Below are 16,320 nucleotides of genomic sequence, written 5' to 3' on the forward strand. Positions count from 1 at the left end.
TGTAATAAGTAAAGTTAAATAGTTAAATACAGCTAAAAGAGTCAATTTATGTGAACTTTTGATGGAGCTGACTTGAATAGACATTACTAATAACAGTTTTAAGCTAGATTGGAAATTGTACAATCAATGTCCTTGTTGTGCTAGGACTTTTGGTCAACGCGTAAGGGACATTCATTGTTTTTAGTGCCCTGGTGCCGGCGTTCCGTGTAATTGTCTTCTGGACATTAACAAACATAGAAAGCAGGTGGACTGATGGATGCTCTATCATGAAGCGTCTCCCAATGGCAGAGTCTGAATGCTCCTCTTTCAGATGGACTGCTTTCTCTGACACTCTAATTGAGACAGCCGGTAAAAAGATTGTTTAGTGGGGCATCAGCCAATTTTTGGCTGATTCCCTTTTACTATCTACCTCTTAATGAGGCCCTTCATATTAATTGCAATATGCTTGAGTGATTAGGCAGAGGTCAAAGACCCTTTTATGTGTATGGTATGGTCATGGGGAGGGAGAACTGTGGACCAGGTTTATAATGATCTTCTGTATTGTGAACCACTAAAATTAGAACATATATTGTAGTGTTACAATAAAAATCACTGTGCCTTTTTGGGATGCTTTAGTCCAGGTGAACTCATGCTCCATATGCCATGTTACAGAACTTTCCTTCCTTCATTTGAGTAATGAGAAGCAGGAGAAATGTTCACTCCTTCTGCTTTGCTCTCGATGGTCAAAATAATTGGTTTTAACTTGGCCTTCTTTTCACCATAGGTACTCTGAGCGGAGTAACACCAAGTGCGTTGGCATAACAATAGAGACCAGGCCAGATTACTGCTTGAAGCGACACTTGAGTGATATGCTGTCATACGGTTGTACTAGGTTGGAGATCGGTGTGCAAAGCGTCTATGAAGATGTGGCCAGGGACACCAACAGGTAAATAGAATATAACTTGGAAAATCAGAAAGAACATGTCATTTGGAAACTAAACTGTGCATGTATACTTGTCTAATGTATTGTGCAAGAATGTCCTGGCCCATTCTTTTCCCCAAGTATTGACACTCAAGTATATCTGTTTCCTAAATAGAAGAGGACAGAACGTAAGAGGTTGTAGAGATGTTGTAGACAGTGAATGGAAAAGTAGAGGTCTTCTGTGATCTCCCTTCTCCATTGGTCAGAGTTTTTGAAAAATGGCAGATACAGAATTTTGTGATAGATAGTTTTTGAATTAGATAACCAAAGCCTTTCCTCTGGGAACATCTGAAGACATCAGTGCACACAGTATGTTTTCTACAGCTGTGTCAATGTTGTGTTTAGCTTGAACCCCGTGTCAGTATTTATAGACAATCATTCATGAAGAAAGAAATGCACCCTCAATTTGAATCAATGTTTTAAAGCAGAATGTTGTTGAACAAATCTCAGTTGCTTTAGTGATGTTTACTGTTTTCTGTCATTTCATGTATTCTTGAATTCTCTTTCTGGTTTGTTGTGCTGGCGAATAGCTCCTTCATGAAACTATTCCTCTACAGTCTCTGTTACCTCACTATTTTTCAGAAGTTCTGTTACAATGTTGATTTGGTTTGGCAAATCCACAAATTAAAATTCAATTTCTAGGTGTCATAAACTATTCACATTATTGGAATTGTCTATGATTATGGAGATATGACGACTCAACTGCATGGTTTGATGTTGAGATCAGTGTCTTTAAACTTGGATTAATCACATTATGTGGTATATTTTATGATCTACATGAAAAGGTTTGGCGATCCCTTTGTTTCTTTCAGAGTGTTTGTTTCAATTTCACATTGAAAACCATAACATATTGCAATCTGGCAGGTTGCTAGTAATTTTAGAAAAGTGCCCAAGAGTTGAAATCTCGCAGGATAAAACAGAAACACAAGCTGTCCTTTCCTTGTGTGTCTCCTTGATGTAGAAGATTATCAGTGCCTTATTGATGAGCTATGAAAGATTGTTTGACTACCCACTGAGTCTGTGCTTATCAAAGAAGGTTTATTTACATTATACTATATTTCTATGCTACCTGAAAAACAGTTCAAATGTTCTACAATACAACATTTAACATTTGTACCTTTGTTCCAAAAATGGCAAATGTTTTAATTTTCCTTATTTCAACTGGCTTTCCCATCCCTTTCAGCTCTGGATTCTTTGGTTGTGTGTAGTTTGTAAGTAGTGTGGCTACCACTGCAACCCTATGGGACCTTGCTTGATTTGTGGCTCTCTGAACATATTTTCGCTCTGTGTTCTTCCTCTTTCCGTTCATTGTCCATTTACATAAATGTGTTACGTTGTGCTGACCTCATATTTTATTTTTGGAAATTGTATTTCAGAGTTAAAACAAATGTGCATGTGGGCTGAATTAATTTCATACCTTTTCAACCAAATTGGTCAATGTTGATGAGCAGCATAGGCATTTTCTACTGTTTTGGTGGAAAGAATTTTTCTGTGCATCCTATCTGACAAGTTTCACAGTTAGTTAAATGTGATTGTCATCCTAGCTGCATCCTTTGGTTGTGCATTAGACAAAACAATTTCTCATTCCTTCTGCATGCAATATGCTGTACATTATGAGTCTTCTATTAGAAAGTCAGTATTGCTGCAGATCTGCAGCTGCTGCCCTTTCTTGTGTATGAGTAATTATTATATTTTCAGCGAATCACTGACAGAATATTGAAGGTCAGAATATTGACCTACAGAAATATCGAAGTCAAGAATATCGACATCCTATCTACATTATGGTAAGGTCAAAAATATCGAGAAAAAAAAAATCTATGTAAAAAATATCGTTGTTAAAAATATCGTATTTTATTTAAGTTAAAAAAATAATGTAAAATAAAGTAAATAATACATATAGTAAAAATAAACGTAGTTGAAAATATTTCAAAATGTTTACAAATTATAAGTAATATATATATAAAATGTAAAAATAAAACATATACATATAATATCTAATATATATACTTATTAATATTTTGTAATCATTATTTTAATAACAACTTGTTAAAAAATATCTTAGAAATTATAAATACATCTATACGCAAAAAACAATAATATAAATGAAAAATTAAATAAATATATATACCAAATAAAAAAACAACTATTTTCAATATTTTTTAAATTGATTATATACTACATTAACTATAATAATACAAAACATATTAGATCGCGGTGGAAATAAAATTACTATTCCAACTCCAAACAGTGCAACAGTAGGGAAAGTGTTGGATAGCGTAATGATAAAAATTACTATTCCAACTCCAAACAGTGGAACTGTAGGGAAAGTGTTGGATAGTGTAGGGGTTAAAATTACTATTCCCACTCCAGGGAATGCAACAGTAGGGAAGTGTTGGATAGCGTAGAGGTAAAAATTACTATTCCCACTCCAGGGAGTGCAACAGTAGGGAAAGTGTTGGATAGCGTAGGGGTTAAAATTACTATTCCCACTCCAGTGAGTGTAACAGTGTGGAAAATGTAGGATAGCGTAGGGGTTAAATTAACTTACTTATAGATTGAATAATTTTTGTAAAATAAATAACATATTAATAATTAATTAACAAAACAATTAATAATAAAGACCAATTAAATTAATATTTATTTAAATAACATTAAATTACTTCCCACCCTATTACCCCATAATAGACAACCCGCTACACATGAAAAATAACACAATTAATAAATTAATAACGAGCATTGGCATAGCCAATAGGTCTCGCCTTTAGGACCTTATAAGTGTTTAGCCATGCAACAGTTGGTGTTGTTGCACCAAGGATATTGTACTGCATAACTAAATACTTATAAGGTCTCAAAAGCGAGACCTATTGGCTATGCCAATGCTTGTTTGATTCATCTACTGTGTTTGTCGTGCAGGCGAGTGAGGCGACACTTTTTAAAGGAAAATTCTTACCTTGGATCAGTCTGCTCACACGTCCTGGTGCAGGGACGCTCTCTCAAAATGGGGGTAGAATTGCGGCTTCACTCGTGTAAAACTCTCAGGTAAATATTGCCCCCAATGCAACAAATGAGATTGCATCCTTTTCATTAAGGCTTGGTCAGCCAATTAACAGTGCATAAAGACATAAATATTCGCACAAGTGCTAATTTTGTTTCAAAACACCGGTGTTGAACCGAAATAAAGGTGCACACCTTTAAATCGCACGTCTCTATCGTGGTCAGAGAACTTCTCATCAGAATCGACGTTTGCTGACCTGGCCTTTAGCTGAACAAAGCAATACATTCTGGGGCTTGCGTACTTGAGCGCAATGATTTGGTCAAAAGCAGCGCCTTCAACATATTATTTCCATGTCACATGAGATGCCAGATTTCCAGTCCTGGGTTTTTGATTTAACCATGCCATACATTCCGGGAGCTGTAGTATTTGGATATACAGAGCCTTTTGATGATTTTCTGCGCAGTGCCTCACTATAGGTAACCCTAGGTCACCGTGGACACCATTTTCGGGTCTTGTTTATTCCGAGTCACAAATGTGAATTCTGGGGGTTGTAGTCGTTTAAAGGTAAAACCTCAGACTTCGAGGGAGTAACAGGCCTCTGGAGCGGCGGTAGCCCGAGTGGAAGAGTTGCAACCATTGGTGGGGGGTGGAGGTGCATTTAGCCTCAGGCGTAGACTATGTCTGGGATATTGGCGCGACCCTCCCTGTGGAGGGGTGGGGTGAACATAATTGAGTGTTAAAAAGACACTATTCAGACTGGAAACATTGTATTGTAAATTCATAGGTCTGTGTCAGTGTTAAGAAGTGATACGAGCATGCAACTAACTCACCTGTGGACCAATCCCCCGCAAGCATTAAGTAGCCGTTGAAGGAGCGCTGCGGGTTGGCCAGTGGAGGTTTCCCATCGACATTAGGCTGACAGTGCAAGGCTGCAAAGACGGGGAAAGGGATATCTCAGCCCTGCCTCCCAGGAGTTGTGAGGAGACCCCGGGGCCAACGATGGCTCGAGCCGCGCACCTGTAGCTGCGCGAGGACCCAGGCCTCCGTTAACGCTCCTTGGGCAGTTTGCCGTGGCCTCCCGTCGCGCGCGCTGCAGGAGAGAAGTACTTCAGCTTGCAGAAAGGACTGCACGCGGCACCGAAACGAACCATGAACCTGAAGGTAACAATCATGCACAAGGATTGTGCATGGGCGTAGCTTCAGGGAAGGTGGTTTTAGACCCCACTAATCCATGTACTTTTTCAGATAAATAGTTGGGTACAGGTGTTTAGGGCCGGTGTGCTGAGATGTTCGTCGGATTTCACCAGGAGTTGTTATAAACACACAGACAACAACCATTGGCCGCACGCGCGCCTCGCGCTTAAAGTAAAAAAAAAAAAGACAAGCCCGGCGGAGCGTGGCGCGCGCGCGCTTGGGGGCGGGGGAGCAAACCCTTTGAAGTGCTCCCAAAAAGCAGAGTGCATGGCGGCACCAAGCGCGTGATTGTGCGCGTGCTAGCAATGCAATCCGCTTTTTGGGAGCACTTTGAAATGCCCTTTTACAATAGTCTTGCTTTGCAATCGCTTACGCGATAGCAAGGCGAGACCTAAAAATTAATTACCAATGAAAAATTAACTAACAAAAAATTAATAATCAATACCAATTAAGAAAAAAAAAATTACTTAATTATAATAAATTACTTCCCCCATGCCCCTATAAACCCACAACCCGCTACACATAAAAATTAACACAATTTAATTATCAATTAATCAATTAGTAAAAATGAATTACCAATTAATAATAAATTGTTATTGTTAACTTCGGTTTATATAGCGCCAACTCACCTACAGGTCTCTAGGCACTCAAGACCGACGACAAACAGAAATAATGCAGAGCGTATGAAAGGCGGAAAGAAAGGCATTCAGTGCAGCTAATTGGATGAGCCAAAAGCCTCCCTAAATAGAAGCGTTTTTAACTGTTTCCTAAAACGCAGGAGATTTACTTCTCTCCGAAGTGGTTCTGGAAGTTTATTCCATATCTGTGGAACCAGAACTGAGAAGGATCTCCCACCTTTGGTTGCTAGCTTATATCGGGGGCAAACCAAAAGCTGAGAATCAGAGGACCTAAGAGTTCGTTTAGGCTTATAAACCTTCAAGCGCTCTTTAATATAGATAGGGGCCTGTCCATAGATTGCTTTATGGACCGTACATAAGCTCTTAAACTCCGCTCTCTGCTCGATAGGAAGCCAATGTAGCTTGTAAATGTACAATAAGTTAATTAGGAATAACAAATACAAAATAATACTAAATTAATTAGAATTAATATAATGATAAATTAATCAATTAATAAAAATTAATTACCAATTAATTAACAATAAACATAATCAATAACAATAAATAAAAGCATATTAATTAATATTTTATAATTAAATTACTTCCCACCCTATTCCTCTATAAACCCAAAACCCGCTACACATACAAAATAACACAATCAATTAATGAATTAATAAACATGATTTACCAATTAATAATTAATTAACAATAAACTAACAATAAATAAAATAAATAAATTATAATTAATATAATGATAAATTAATCATGTAATAAAAATTAACTAATAATTAATAATAAATTGATAATATAATCAACAATAAATAAAAACATATTAATTAGAATTCAGTTGCTTCCCACCCTATTCCCCTATAAACCTGTAACCCGCTCTGATACTAAAACGCAAAATTTACATTAAAAAAGTACTAATTTCTAAACATTTAATACATATATTTACAAATAATAAAAATACATTACAAAAAATGCTAGACCTACATATAAAATACATACTAAAATTCATAACACTAATATAAATCTCGATATTATTAACAACTTTATTTTTGCTAACGATATTACTTACTTAGATATTACTTACTTCGATATAAAAAAATATATATATCACTTACCTTAAGGTCGATGTTCTGGTCACCGATATTCTTGACATCGCTATTGTGTCCCTACGATATTAAAAAATCGATATTGGTGTAGGTCGATATAAAAAATCTATATTTTGACTGCACACCATTTTCAGTCACATGTAGATGTTTTTAGTAGGTTACCACTCTCTGCTTTTAATTGATGTTCATCCTTTAAAACATCCAAGACGCAAATAGAGTGGACTGTGAGTATGAAGAGATATACAAGTAGAGAGGTTTCATGTCTTGGTGAAAGACAAAATAGCCTGCTTGGGTTATGATAGAGAACCCGTTTTTGTTGAACTCATTGTGTTTGACTATGCTTTAATGGCAAAGTAGTCTTCATTGCATGCACAGTTGAGACTTTCACTCAAAATGAGCCTCTTTCTACCTCTTGCCCGGAAAACAAAACAGAAGAATAATCTCTCTGAATCATCCCAAATCTTAAACTCTTTTACATCTCTTACAACTGTGCAAATGGCCTCCTTTAAAAAAAATATTAAATCTGGATCCCTGTCCCCTGAAGGTGATTTATAATTTTTCGATACAATTGTGCTTTATGTTACACCCCTCATTAATAGGATTCTGGAAACGGGAAGTTTTCCAACTATCTGGAAAAAAGATTCTATACTTCCATTGATCAGAAATCAGTCCTTGGATCCTGCTGAAGAAAAAAACTACAGACCTATTTCATGCCTCCCACTTCCAGCCAAGATGCTTGAGAAGGTAATGAACCAGGAGATTACTGCCATTGGTGACACCAACAACTGTCTATATCCTGCACAACATGGCTTTAGGCCACGGCTTAGCACAGAATCTGCCATTTTAGCAGCCACTGAAGAGATCATATCCAACATAGACAACGAAGATAGCACGATCCTGGTCCTGTTGGACCGATCGGCCGCATTCGATATGGTGGATCATGCCACACTGATCAAGTGCCTGAACAGAATTGGCATAAGAGGATCAGCCCTAAAACTAATTTAGGTCATTCCTCACAGACAGAAAGCAGGTAGTATCATTAGAGGGCTTCACCTCCACGCCTTTTTATCTACCTTGTGGGGTCCCTCAGGGGTCATCCCTGAGTCCAACCCATTTTAACGTGTACGTCACACCCCTCATCCATTTGATAAGCTCACATGAGTTCTCAGTATGTTCATACGCGCATGATCGCCAACTTTTAGTGTCAGTCTCTTCGTACCCAAAAAAGATAGCACCCCAGTTTAGTGCATGCATGTCTTATATTGCTCAATGGCTGGCCCAGGATTGTTTTAAGCTCAACTTTGACAAAACGTAGGTGCTGCAGTTCGGTAACAACAACACCCTATGGACAATTCATAGTGGCCGTAAAGTCTAGGATCTCTGCCAACTCCAGTTCAGAAGGTTGGAAATTTGGGTGTGGTGTTAGACAGTAAACTTACTTTTGCCGACCGCTCCAGTCAGGTAACATCTTGTTTTTTAATGCTAAAGATTTTTTTTTGCTACATCTCCCTCTTGAACTCAGGGAAACAGTTATCTCAGCACTGGTCATATCAAAGATTGACTATTGTAATGCTCTATTGGTGGGAGCCCAATCTCAAGTCTTCAAAAAACTACAGACTCGACTCTTTAAAATACAGCCGTCAGAGCTGTATTGAATCCACCCAAAATCTCTTTGGTATCAAAATCCATCAGACAACTCTACTGGCTCCCTATTAGGGCACGTATTCAAAGCTCTATGTTTGTTCCATAAGGGACTTCATCAAAAGGGTCCATGCTTTCTTCAAGATACTTTCAAATGGTGCTAATCCAAAAGAACTCTATGGTCAAGTACAGCCAACAATGTACAAGTGCCGAGAATAAGGAAAGAAAACTAGGGGGGGAGAAAATGTTCCTACTCCGCTTTTAAATGGAGGAATGCATTGCCCGACCATCTTAGATCTCAGCCCAACCTTTTAAGATTCAGAAAGGAGCTAAACACCTGGCTATTTTAACATATGCAGTGTTTCAGGAAATTTGACTCATCCCCACTTGATGTTGTTTAGGTTTTCTGGATGCTAGCGCCTTGACGCCAGTTGTATTAGCACGATTTACAAGACCCTTTAACATAATAATACGGAACCTGTCTTCTGGGCCTCTGCTCATCAGCAAATAGCTTGTGTTTCTCTTCATTTGAAAGAGTGTGCTGTAGATTTTCTGTATAATGACAGCATTTCCTTTGTGGACAAGCTTGGAACACCTCATCCCACCAAAGAGAGATATATTCTACAACATTGGGATTCAGGTGCGTAACACAGGCCCCCGCGGTGCGGGTGGGCCCCAAGCTGCAGGAGGCCCCCTCTGCACCGTACTCAGTCCTGAGAGCTCCACAGTAAATACGGAGTGGGGGCCCCTTTATGTACCTTGAAGGGGGGCCCACTCATCTTTCGTTACGCCAGTGTTGGGATTGTGTAGTCAAGAGTTTGTTCACATTGAGCAAGTGGCTTGGACTTTGCCTTTAGGTTCTTGAGAAGGGCATTAACTTCCTTTATATTTTGTTTGGATCATTTGATATCATTTGTATCATATTGATGCAGGTCTGTCATTTAGTCATAACTGGCCTGTTAATGAATGGCTCTTACAGGAATCGTTGTTTGGAATGCTTTCTGCTTCACTTTATTTTAATTTTACTTTTTGATGGGTTTCTCGATTTGCATTTCCCACTTAATAGACCCATCTAGTTTAAAACGTACATTCCCATGTTCTCGTAAGCCTTTTGACTCTATAGCCTCTGATGATGTGAAACTAGTGAGGTTGGAGACTACATTCCTTGCTTCAGTCACTTGAGCTCACCACAAGAGCATTTTCTGATGCATCATTTCAGGTGTGCAATGAAGCTGGTATTGAGCTGCACAACACCACACACAGGTGCGCTGGAGCAATGTTGTTTAAATCTTGTCGATTCATTACCTGTCACTTTTAACTTTTACGAACAGGTCTGGAAACTTATCCCCATTGAAAACTACAGCTCATGCTCCGACTTCAAGAAGTAGATTTCCATTATTTCTTTGCTGCCTGGGCTCTGGTTACAACTCCAAGTGATGCGAAAAATGGGCCCTTATGCACCCCAAAGCAATCCAAGAACGAAACACAAAACTCTGCCTCGCTGATCACAAAAAGAGGTTGCAGCTAAGCATAAATCCCGCTCCAGGTTGCGGACCCAGCCCCAAGGCTGCTTCTGCAAATGGTCTGTTTCACACTCAAAGTCTTTGGGTCAGTTGAAGTCTAACCGCAATCGTAAAAAGGTGATGCGGGACTGAACCCCATCACCACTCAAATGCTAGTGAGAAACCACAAGGACATCAAGATAATGCTCCCATTTGAAATCCCCACTCTCAGAGCTGATCCCACAGTTGCTCCAGACATGCACTGAGATCCCTGGGCCGTCTTTGACCCCACAGTAGATAGTGGCGTTCAAAGGGACCAGGGTTCAAACCTTTGGTCCAATTCAAGCTCCGTCTCCGTCTGATTAGCCTTGGGGCCCCACGGAGCTGCAGGGGCCTCCAGGTGAATAACTGTCAGTGGGTCTACCTTCAATGCCTTTTTCGGGCCCCTACACATTCTAGTACAGGCATCTACATTAGCGCCAAGAACCACGCGGCTTCTCCGCGACAACATTGACTCATCCGATGCCAATGTCGGGTCCCGAAGTGACGTTGGCTCAAGCTCAACCAATACTGTGCTTTGAGTGGTCATATAGTTCAACTCTAATCTTCAGACCTCTGCCTCTACGCAATTACTAGCTTGAGGCTCCATTCTCTAATTGGCCCTAATTCTGACTCTGTGCAAGAGATGCATCTTCCCCTCCAGACACCGATGACGAGGAGGAAGGGGGGTGGCTTACTCCCAAATTGTTATACTGATTTGCACTATATCTAGATCGGCAAAATGCTAGTGAGTTAGATAAAACATCTGAAACAGCTTGACTCACCACATGGACCACTGAACGAAGAAAGTGTCTCATTCTGTTGGTGGCCCAATTGGTGAGCTTCTTTTGCTGTGGTAGTTCGGAGGAAGCCAAGGCACTAGATCTACAATTGCCCTCCACTGAGAAAACAAACTTTTTAGCAGAAATTCTTCAGCCAAGGCCCACCTCCTTGGAACCTTTATTGCCACTGAATGATACTCTCACTGATCCCTTAATGGCTACATGGTCTAAACCGTATTCATGCCCATGTAAATGTAAATTTGATACTTGTATAGCGCACTACTCACCCGCAAGGGTCTCAAGGCGCTTGTACGAATACCCCTGTGGAACCCATCCTGGCTTTCCCTGTGAGGCGTCCACTCCTGGGCACCCCCAAGGTGGAGGCCAGGCATCCTTAGCGTTGTGGGGGCTGTTGTGGAGATTAAGCAAGCTATTGCCCAGAGTTGCAGAGTGGGACTCCATGATTGGAATAGGCACCGAGGCGAGAATTATCAGGTCCATGGAATTTTTGAGCCCAAGACCCGCCGAGGCGGGGAATTGAACCCTGGTCCCGGGCTAGACCTCTGCATCAGGGTCTGCCGCTCTAATCATTTTTAAAGTCACTGTTTTTAAAGTCACTATTCGCAATTGTGTCCAGTAACTCCTGGCACCCTAGACTATGGTCCAATTACACGGCTCCGTAGGACCACAGATAGATATCGTAGGCCCCGATGGAACTACAGGTGTAACGCTTCGGTGAGTCTTTCCACTCTGACTCTTACCGACGCACCGTCACGACGTGTACGGTTACCCGGTGCGTTTTATATACTTAGAGCGCATGTGCCCCCGCTTCCTCCGGTTGAGACGCCACGGGAAGCACGCTCTGCATTAGAGGCAGGTAAGAACGCTGGGAGATCTCTTCTCGGTGATTAAGCATACAACGCTGGCTATTTGGTACTTATATCACTCACTTTGCTCCCACCTAGAACGGCCAGTGTCCGGAAATGAGAAGCCCAAATTGAATTCCGTTTCCTTTTTGAAGGACAGATATACTGCAGAACGGATTGAGTCCGCGTTGCAGGTACTGTGATTTTTATATAGTTTTATGCCCCCGTCCTTGTATCAGAGCGAGCAGATCGCCGACCCGGCCCTCACACTGTTCAATTCTGTTTACTTTCAGTTCGAGTGTCTGTGAAACATAACCGATCAGACCACTCACATGGTCATTGAATTATTGACACTAGTGATCCATGGTTGAGCCACTCCTGGATTTACGCTAGGTAAGCATACACCCGCTCTGGCAGGTGTTAATTGCATTAGCTATGCAACATCCTGATCATCTGTTTTGCCCCTTTTCCTAGACCATTAAGTCAAGCTGAGGACTTCGTCAGGTTGCCCCTCTTCCCCTGTTGTCCTGAAGAAGACCCGCATGGTCAAGGCATGAAATTACCTTTGTACCCTAAGACGGGTCGAAACGTCGACACCCCCTTGTAATTGAGTCTGGTACATGTCCCTTCCCCAACGTGCTAAAATATGAATTGGATTCTGTACACGAAAAATTGTAATTGTATTCTTTGATACGTGACCAGGACACCTTGTACGGTGAATTGTAAACCGTGTATTTTGTTACTTATCTTAATTCTTCTATTGTTCTTTGAAAATTCTCTCTTCACACATTCACCTCTCAGCACCCTTACCTTATGCACGTTCCCTCTGGAGCAACCATGCGCCGAACTTTATACAATCCAAAAAAATTGTTGTAAATAAATAAATATCGTTTAATCAAATAGTGGATGTTGCATCGCTTCATGGTGAAATGTCAAATTGAGTTTCTTGAGCTATGCTAAATGTAATTCAGCTCTAAATTTAACAAAGAACTAACGGGATGACATACTGCTGGTTTGTTAAGTATTGAGTCAGGACCATTGTTTGTTGTATTAGCTCTAATCATTGAGCCACACTTCTCCCATCAGTTGCTTAGCATCATAAACGTGCGTCCAGCGATACAGACTTTCTGACACTATTCCAGCGTTATAAAGTGTTGGTCTGTCCATAAGGGCCAGATCCATCCTTGATTTTTAGGATAACCACATGAGATACATTTTTCATGTAAAGAATCCATAGCGGACTATATGGTTGTCTTGTGGTTAGCCCGGAAATCTGCCTTGGATCGAGGCTTCAGGGACCAACGTTGGACACCTCTGTTCTGTGCCATACTTACCTTTAATTGGTTCATATTTACAGCCGATCGACAAATTTGAGGTAAGTGATTTTGTTGAAGCCTCCTGCCGCCAACACCTCAGTGAGAACTGCAATTGTGCCCTTCACCCTATGCTCTGCATTCTTCATCCCTTGTGTGAAATATGAGGAGGCATAAATATAGACGGGGGACAAGTGGTTTAGGGCAATTGTCCCCGTTTCTGCTTCACTTATTTTATCTGAGCCGGTTTGTACAAAACTGGCATATTTTATAGACAAAAAATGTGTCTCTATGAGCGCAGTTGTGCTATTTCACTAAATTGAATAGGTATAGCGAAATGACTATTTTGCACCACTCTCGCTTCAGTGAGCTTTACTCAGGCACTTATTATGAGGTGCAGAATTTCACCCGGAGCGACGATTCTGGGTGGAATTCTACAATTTTCAATTCTTTAGTGTCCCTGCGCCCGGAACTACTGGGTCTGCATACTCTGGCATGAAGACATCTGAACTTGCTGTGGCGGTTTTGGGGCAGCAGCACAAACCAGCCCCAACCCATGCAGAAGCATCATAGGGGTAGTTGATAGTGCCCCCCACCCCCGGGCTGCCTGAAGCTAGCTCCGACCCTCCTGTCCCCCGTCAGCCCTCTTGCTGACACTTTCCCCCTCCTCTGAGCAGGCGTAAATTGCATTGGTTTTCTCCCTGAAATGGGTAGGGAGTGCACGGATGAGCGCCTCTATGACATGGTGCATGCAGTTATTCTCCTTTCTGAGGAGAAAAGTTGAAATCGCAGGAATATGGAGTGGGGAAACCAAGTGGAATAAGAGATTTCAGTCACCCAGTGTCCCCGACCTGATTCCAGCACATTCTGGAATGATGGCCGGATGTGACGTAATGGCCAGGCCTGCCGACCTTGGAGCTGGCGACCCAGGTTCTCTTTGCGGGGAAGCTCAACATGCTATGATTCTGGGGAATTCACTTAATCTCCCCGTGCCTAACAAAATGAATGTGTCCCATTGCAATGTAACTGGTGCTCTTGTATAGCGCTCCAATACCTTCGGGTCGAGTTCGCGCTATATTGAACTGCAAAAAAATATAAAACAATTGAAATCACGAGGGCTCTTCCTGCAGACGGGTGACCGTGCTGCGCTAAGTTCTCACTTGTTATGCGGTGTTAGTCCTTAGATAGGTTGGGGGGGGGGACAGGAAATGGTAGGTTTTGTAATTACCGTTGCCTTGTCAGTCGTTTCCAGATGCATGTTTTCTTCTCATGCTTTTTTTGCCCGAGATAATTTCATACTTCCAATCAACTGTTCAGATAAAAAATAGTGGGTTAACTCACCAGATGAAATAGTGGGTAAACTCACGTTTCTCCTTCTCACAAGTTAACAGTCCGCTTACATGTGCAGGAAAACAACTCTGTAGTATGTTCCCACTATGATTAAAGCTCTACAGGGACATTAGACTGTAAGGATGGTGTACGATTAGTTGTAAATTGGAGTGTACAGTTTGATTTAACAGGGTTAGGTATCTTTTCACAGGCGCGTAAAAGCTGCTGATGAATGGAAAACAAATGGTTTCAGCAGGCGATATGTATTGTGAATCTGTAGAAGGCGGTTAATCACCTGTGAGATAGTGCCACGATGATGCTACATAGGCAAGGTATCTTCACGTGAATTAAGGAATTATATTCATCGGTTTTGTATAGCCAGTACCCTCGTGGAGTCAGGTGTTGAAAATTTAAAGTCCAATTTTAGGTGTGGTGAGAGAGCTTTTTCCTAAGAGTGCTAATGATTCAATAAAACCAATAGAAACACTCTACTGCTGACAGGAATTTTTTTATGCATTTGTTTGGTCCTTGGCATCATGTTTTCTGCTTTTGAGGGCTTGGAATTTGCACAGTGTGTGCTTCCACCAGCCAAAAGTACCGGACCAGTGTGCCAACCATGTTGAAGTTGGGCACAGGGACTAGTGGCAATGCAGTGACCATTTTGTGGTTCATCCAGGTCATTGACCCCAGCATGACTGGCACTGTGGACAACTACCACTCCACCACCTCATTCCTAACACTCTCTTAACTGACCATATCAGAAACACACTCCATGCCCAGCCCCACAGTGCCACATCTGCACTACCAGCACTGCTCTACCTCCATCAGTACAGAACTAGCATTCCACGCCTCCATACCCCACTGCCACCTGAATGCTGAACTACCTATCTCTCACCATTGTTGTACCACACCACAGTAATACTGTGCCATACCACTAGCCCCAGCAAGCTACCAACATCCCTTTGCACAGTCCTCCTCAAACACCAAAATGTCATCCCCCAGCACAGCGCAACCACCCCAACCACTAAATTATCATTGCAGTATCGCAATACTACCACACTGCTATCTGCAATACGGCACCACACTCCACCACCACTACCTCTAGTACCGTCTTCAGGCCTTTACCAACAACCCCTTCCCCGCAGCAGTACACCACTACCACCCAGAGCTATGTTACAAACCCAACCCCACACTACTATACTACTACTCTCCTGAATCACACCACCACGTTTGTAGTTCCTCATTCCCATCAACACACGTCCTGCTACACTACATCACACTACCTCCCACAGTACCACACTACTCACCACAACTGCAGTACAACCCTAACCAAGTGCACTACCACCTCATACCAAGTCTGTGCAGTACCAACACAGCACTGACCAACGACCTCAGAGTACCTCCTTTCTCTACATCACCGCAGTAACACCCCACCACGATCACTCTACTGGGCAGGATTCTGCCTAGGGTGGCACCTGACTCGCAAATCACTATCTACGAATGGAGACGATTTATGATTTAATATATTTTATGAGAAATGCTCTGCTTTAGCAGAATAATGCTCTAATATGAGTATGGCTTAATCTGTTTGTATATTTATAGGTTTAAAACATTTATACAGTAATATCATTAAGTTATTTGACATGGATTCAGTATGTAGAATGTGTGTCACGAATTAAGATTTCCAAATAACGTAAATAGAATGGAACTCGACTTTGTTTTAAATCTGTGTTTTAAGAGCGACTAATGGGGAGACCGTGGTCTTGATTACACAAGACCTTGATCTGTGTGGATGTACAAGGTTTTGATTTTGTGCCCTACGTGTGGGTGGCGGAAACGTACGATTAAACGGTTTCTCACCCCACTGAATATTGTTAAATAAAAAAAAGAGCATTTACATAAAATATGTCTTAAAACTCAGCTAAAATACCTTACGTAATGCATCACAGAGAGTATCATTAAGGGC

General features: G+C 41.3%; 1 protein-coding gene across 1 annotated transcript in view; it reads left to right on the top strand.

Moving 5' to 3' along the window:
- Positions 1-16,320, top strand: part of ELP3 (elongator acetyltransferase complex subunit 3) — a 797,912-nt gene that overhangs the window by 306,611 nt on the left and 474,981 nt on the right. The window contains exon 8 of the mRNA XM_085613064.1: positions 764-925. Coding sequence (XP_085469190.1) covers positions 764-925 — 162 coding nt within the window. The remainder of the gene's footprint in view (positions 1-763; positions 926-16,320) is intronic.

The sequence above is a fragment of the Triturus cristatus genome, chromosome 6 (genome assembly GCF_964204655.1).
Source record: "Triturus cristatus chromosome 6, aTriCri1.1, whole genome shotgun sequence".
In the NCBI taxonomy this organism is placed as follows: domain Eukaryota; kingdom Metazoa; phylum Chordata; class Amphibia; order Caudata; family Salamandridae; genus Triturus; species Triturus cristatus.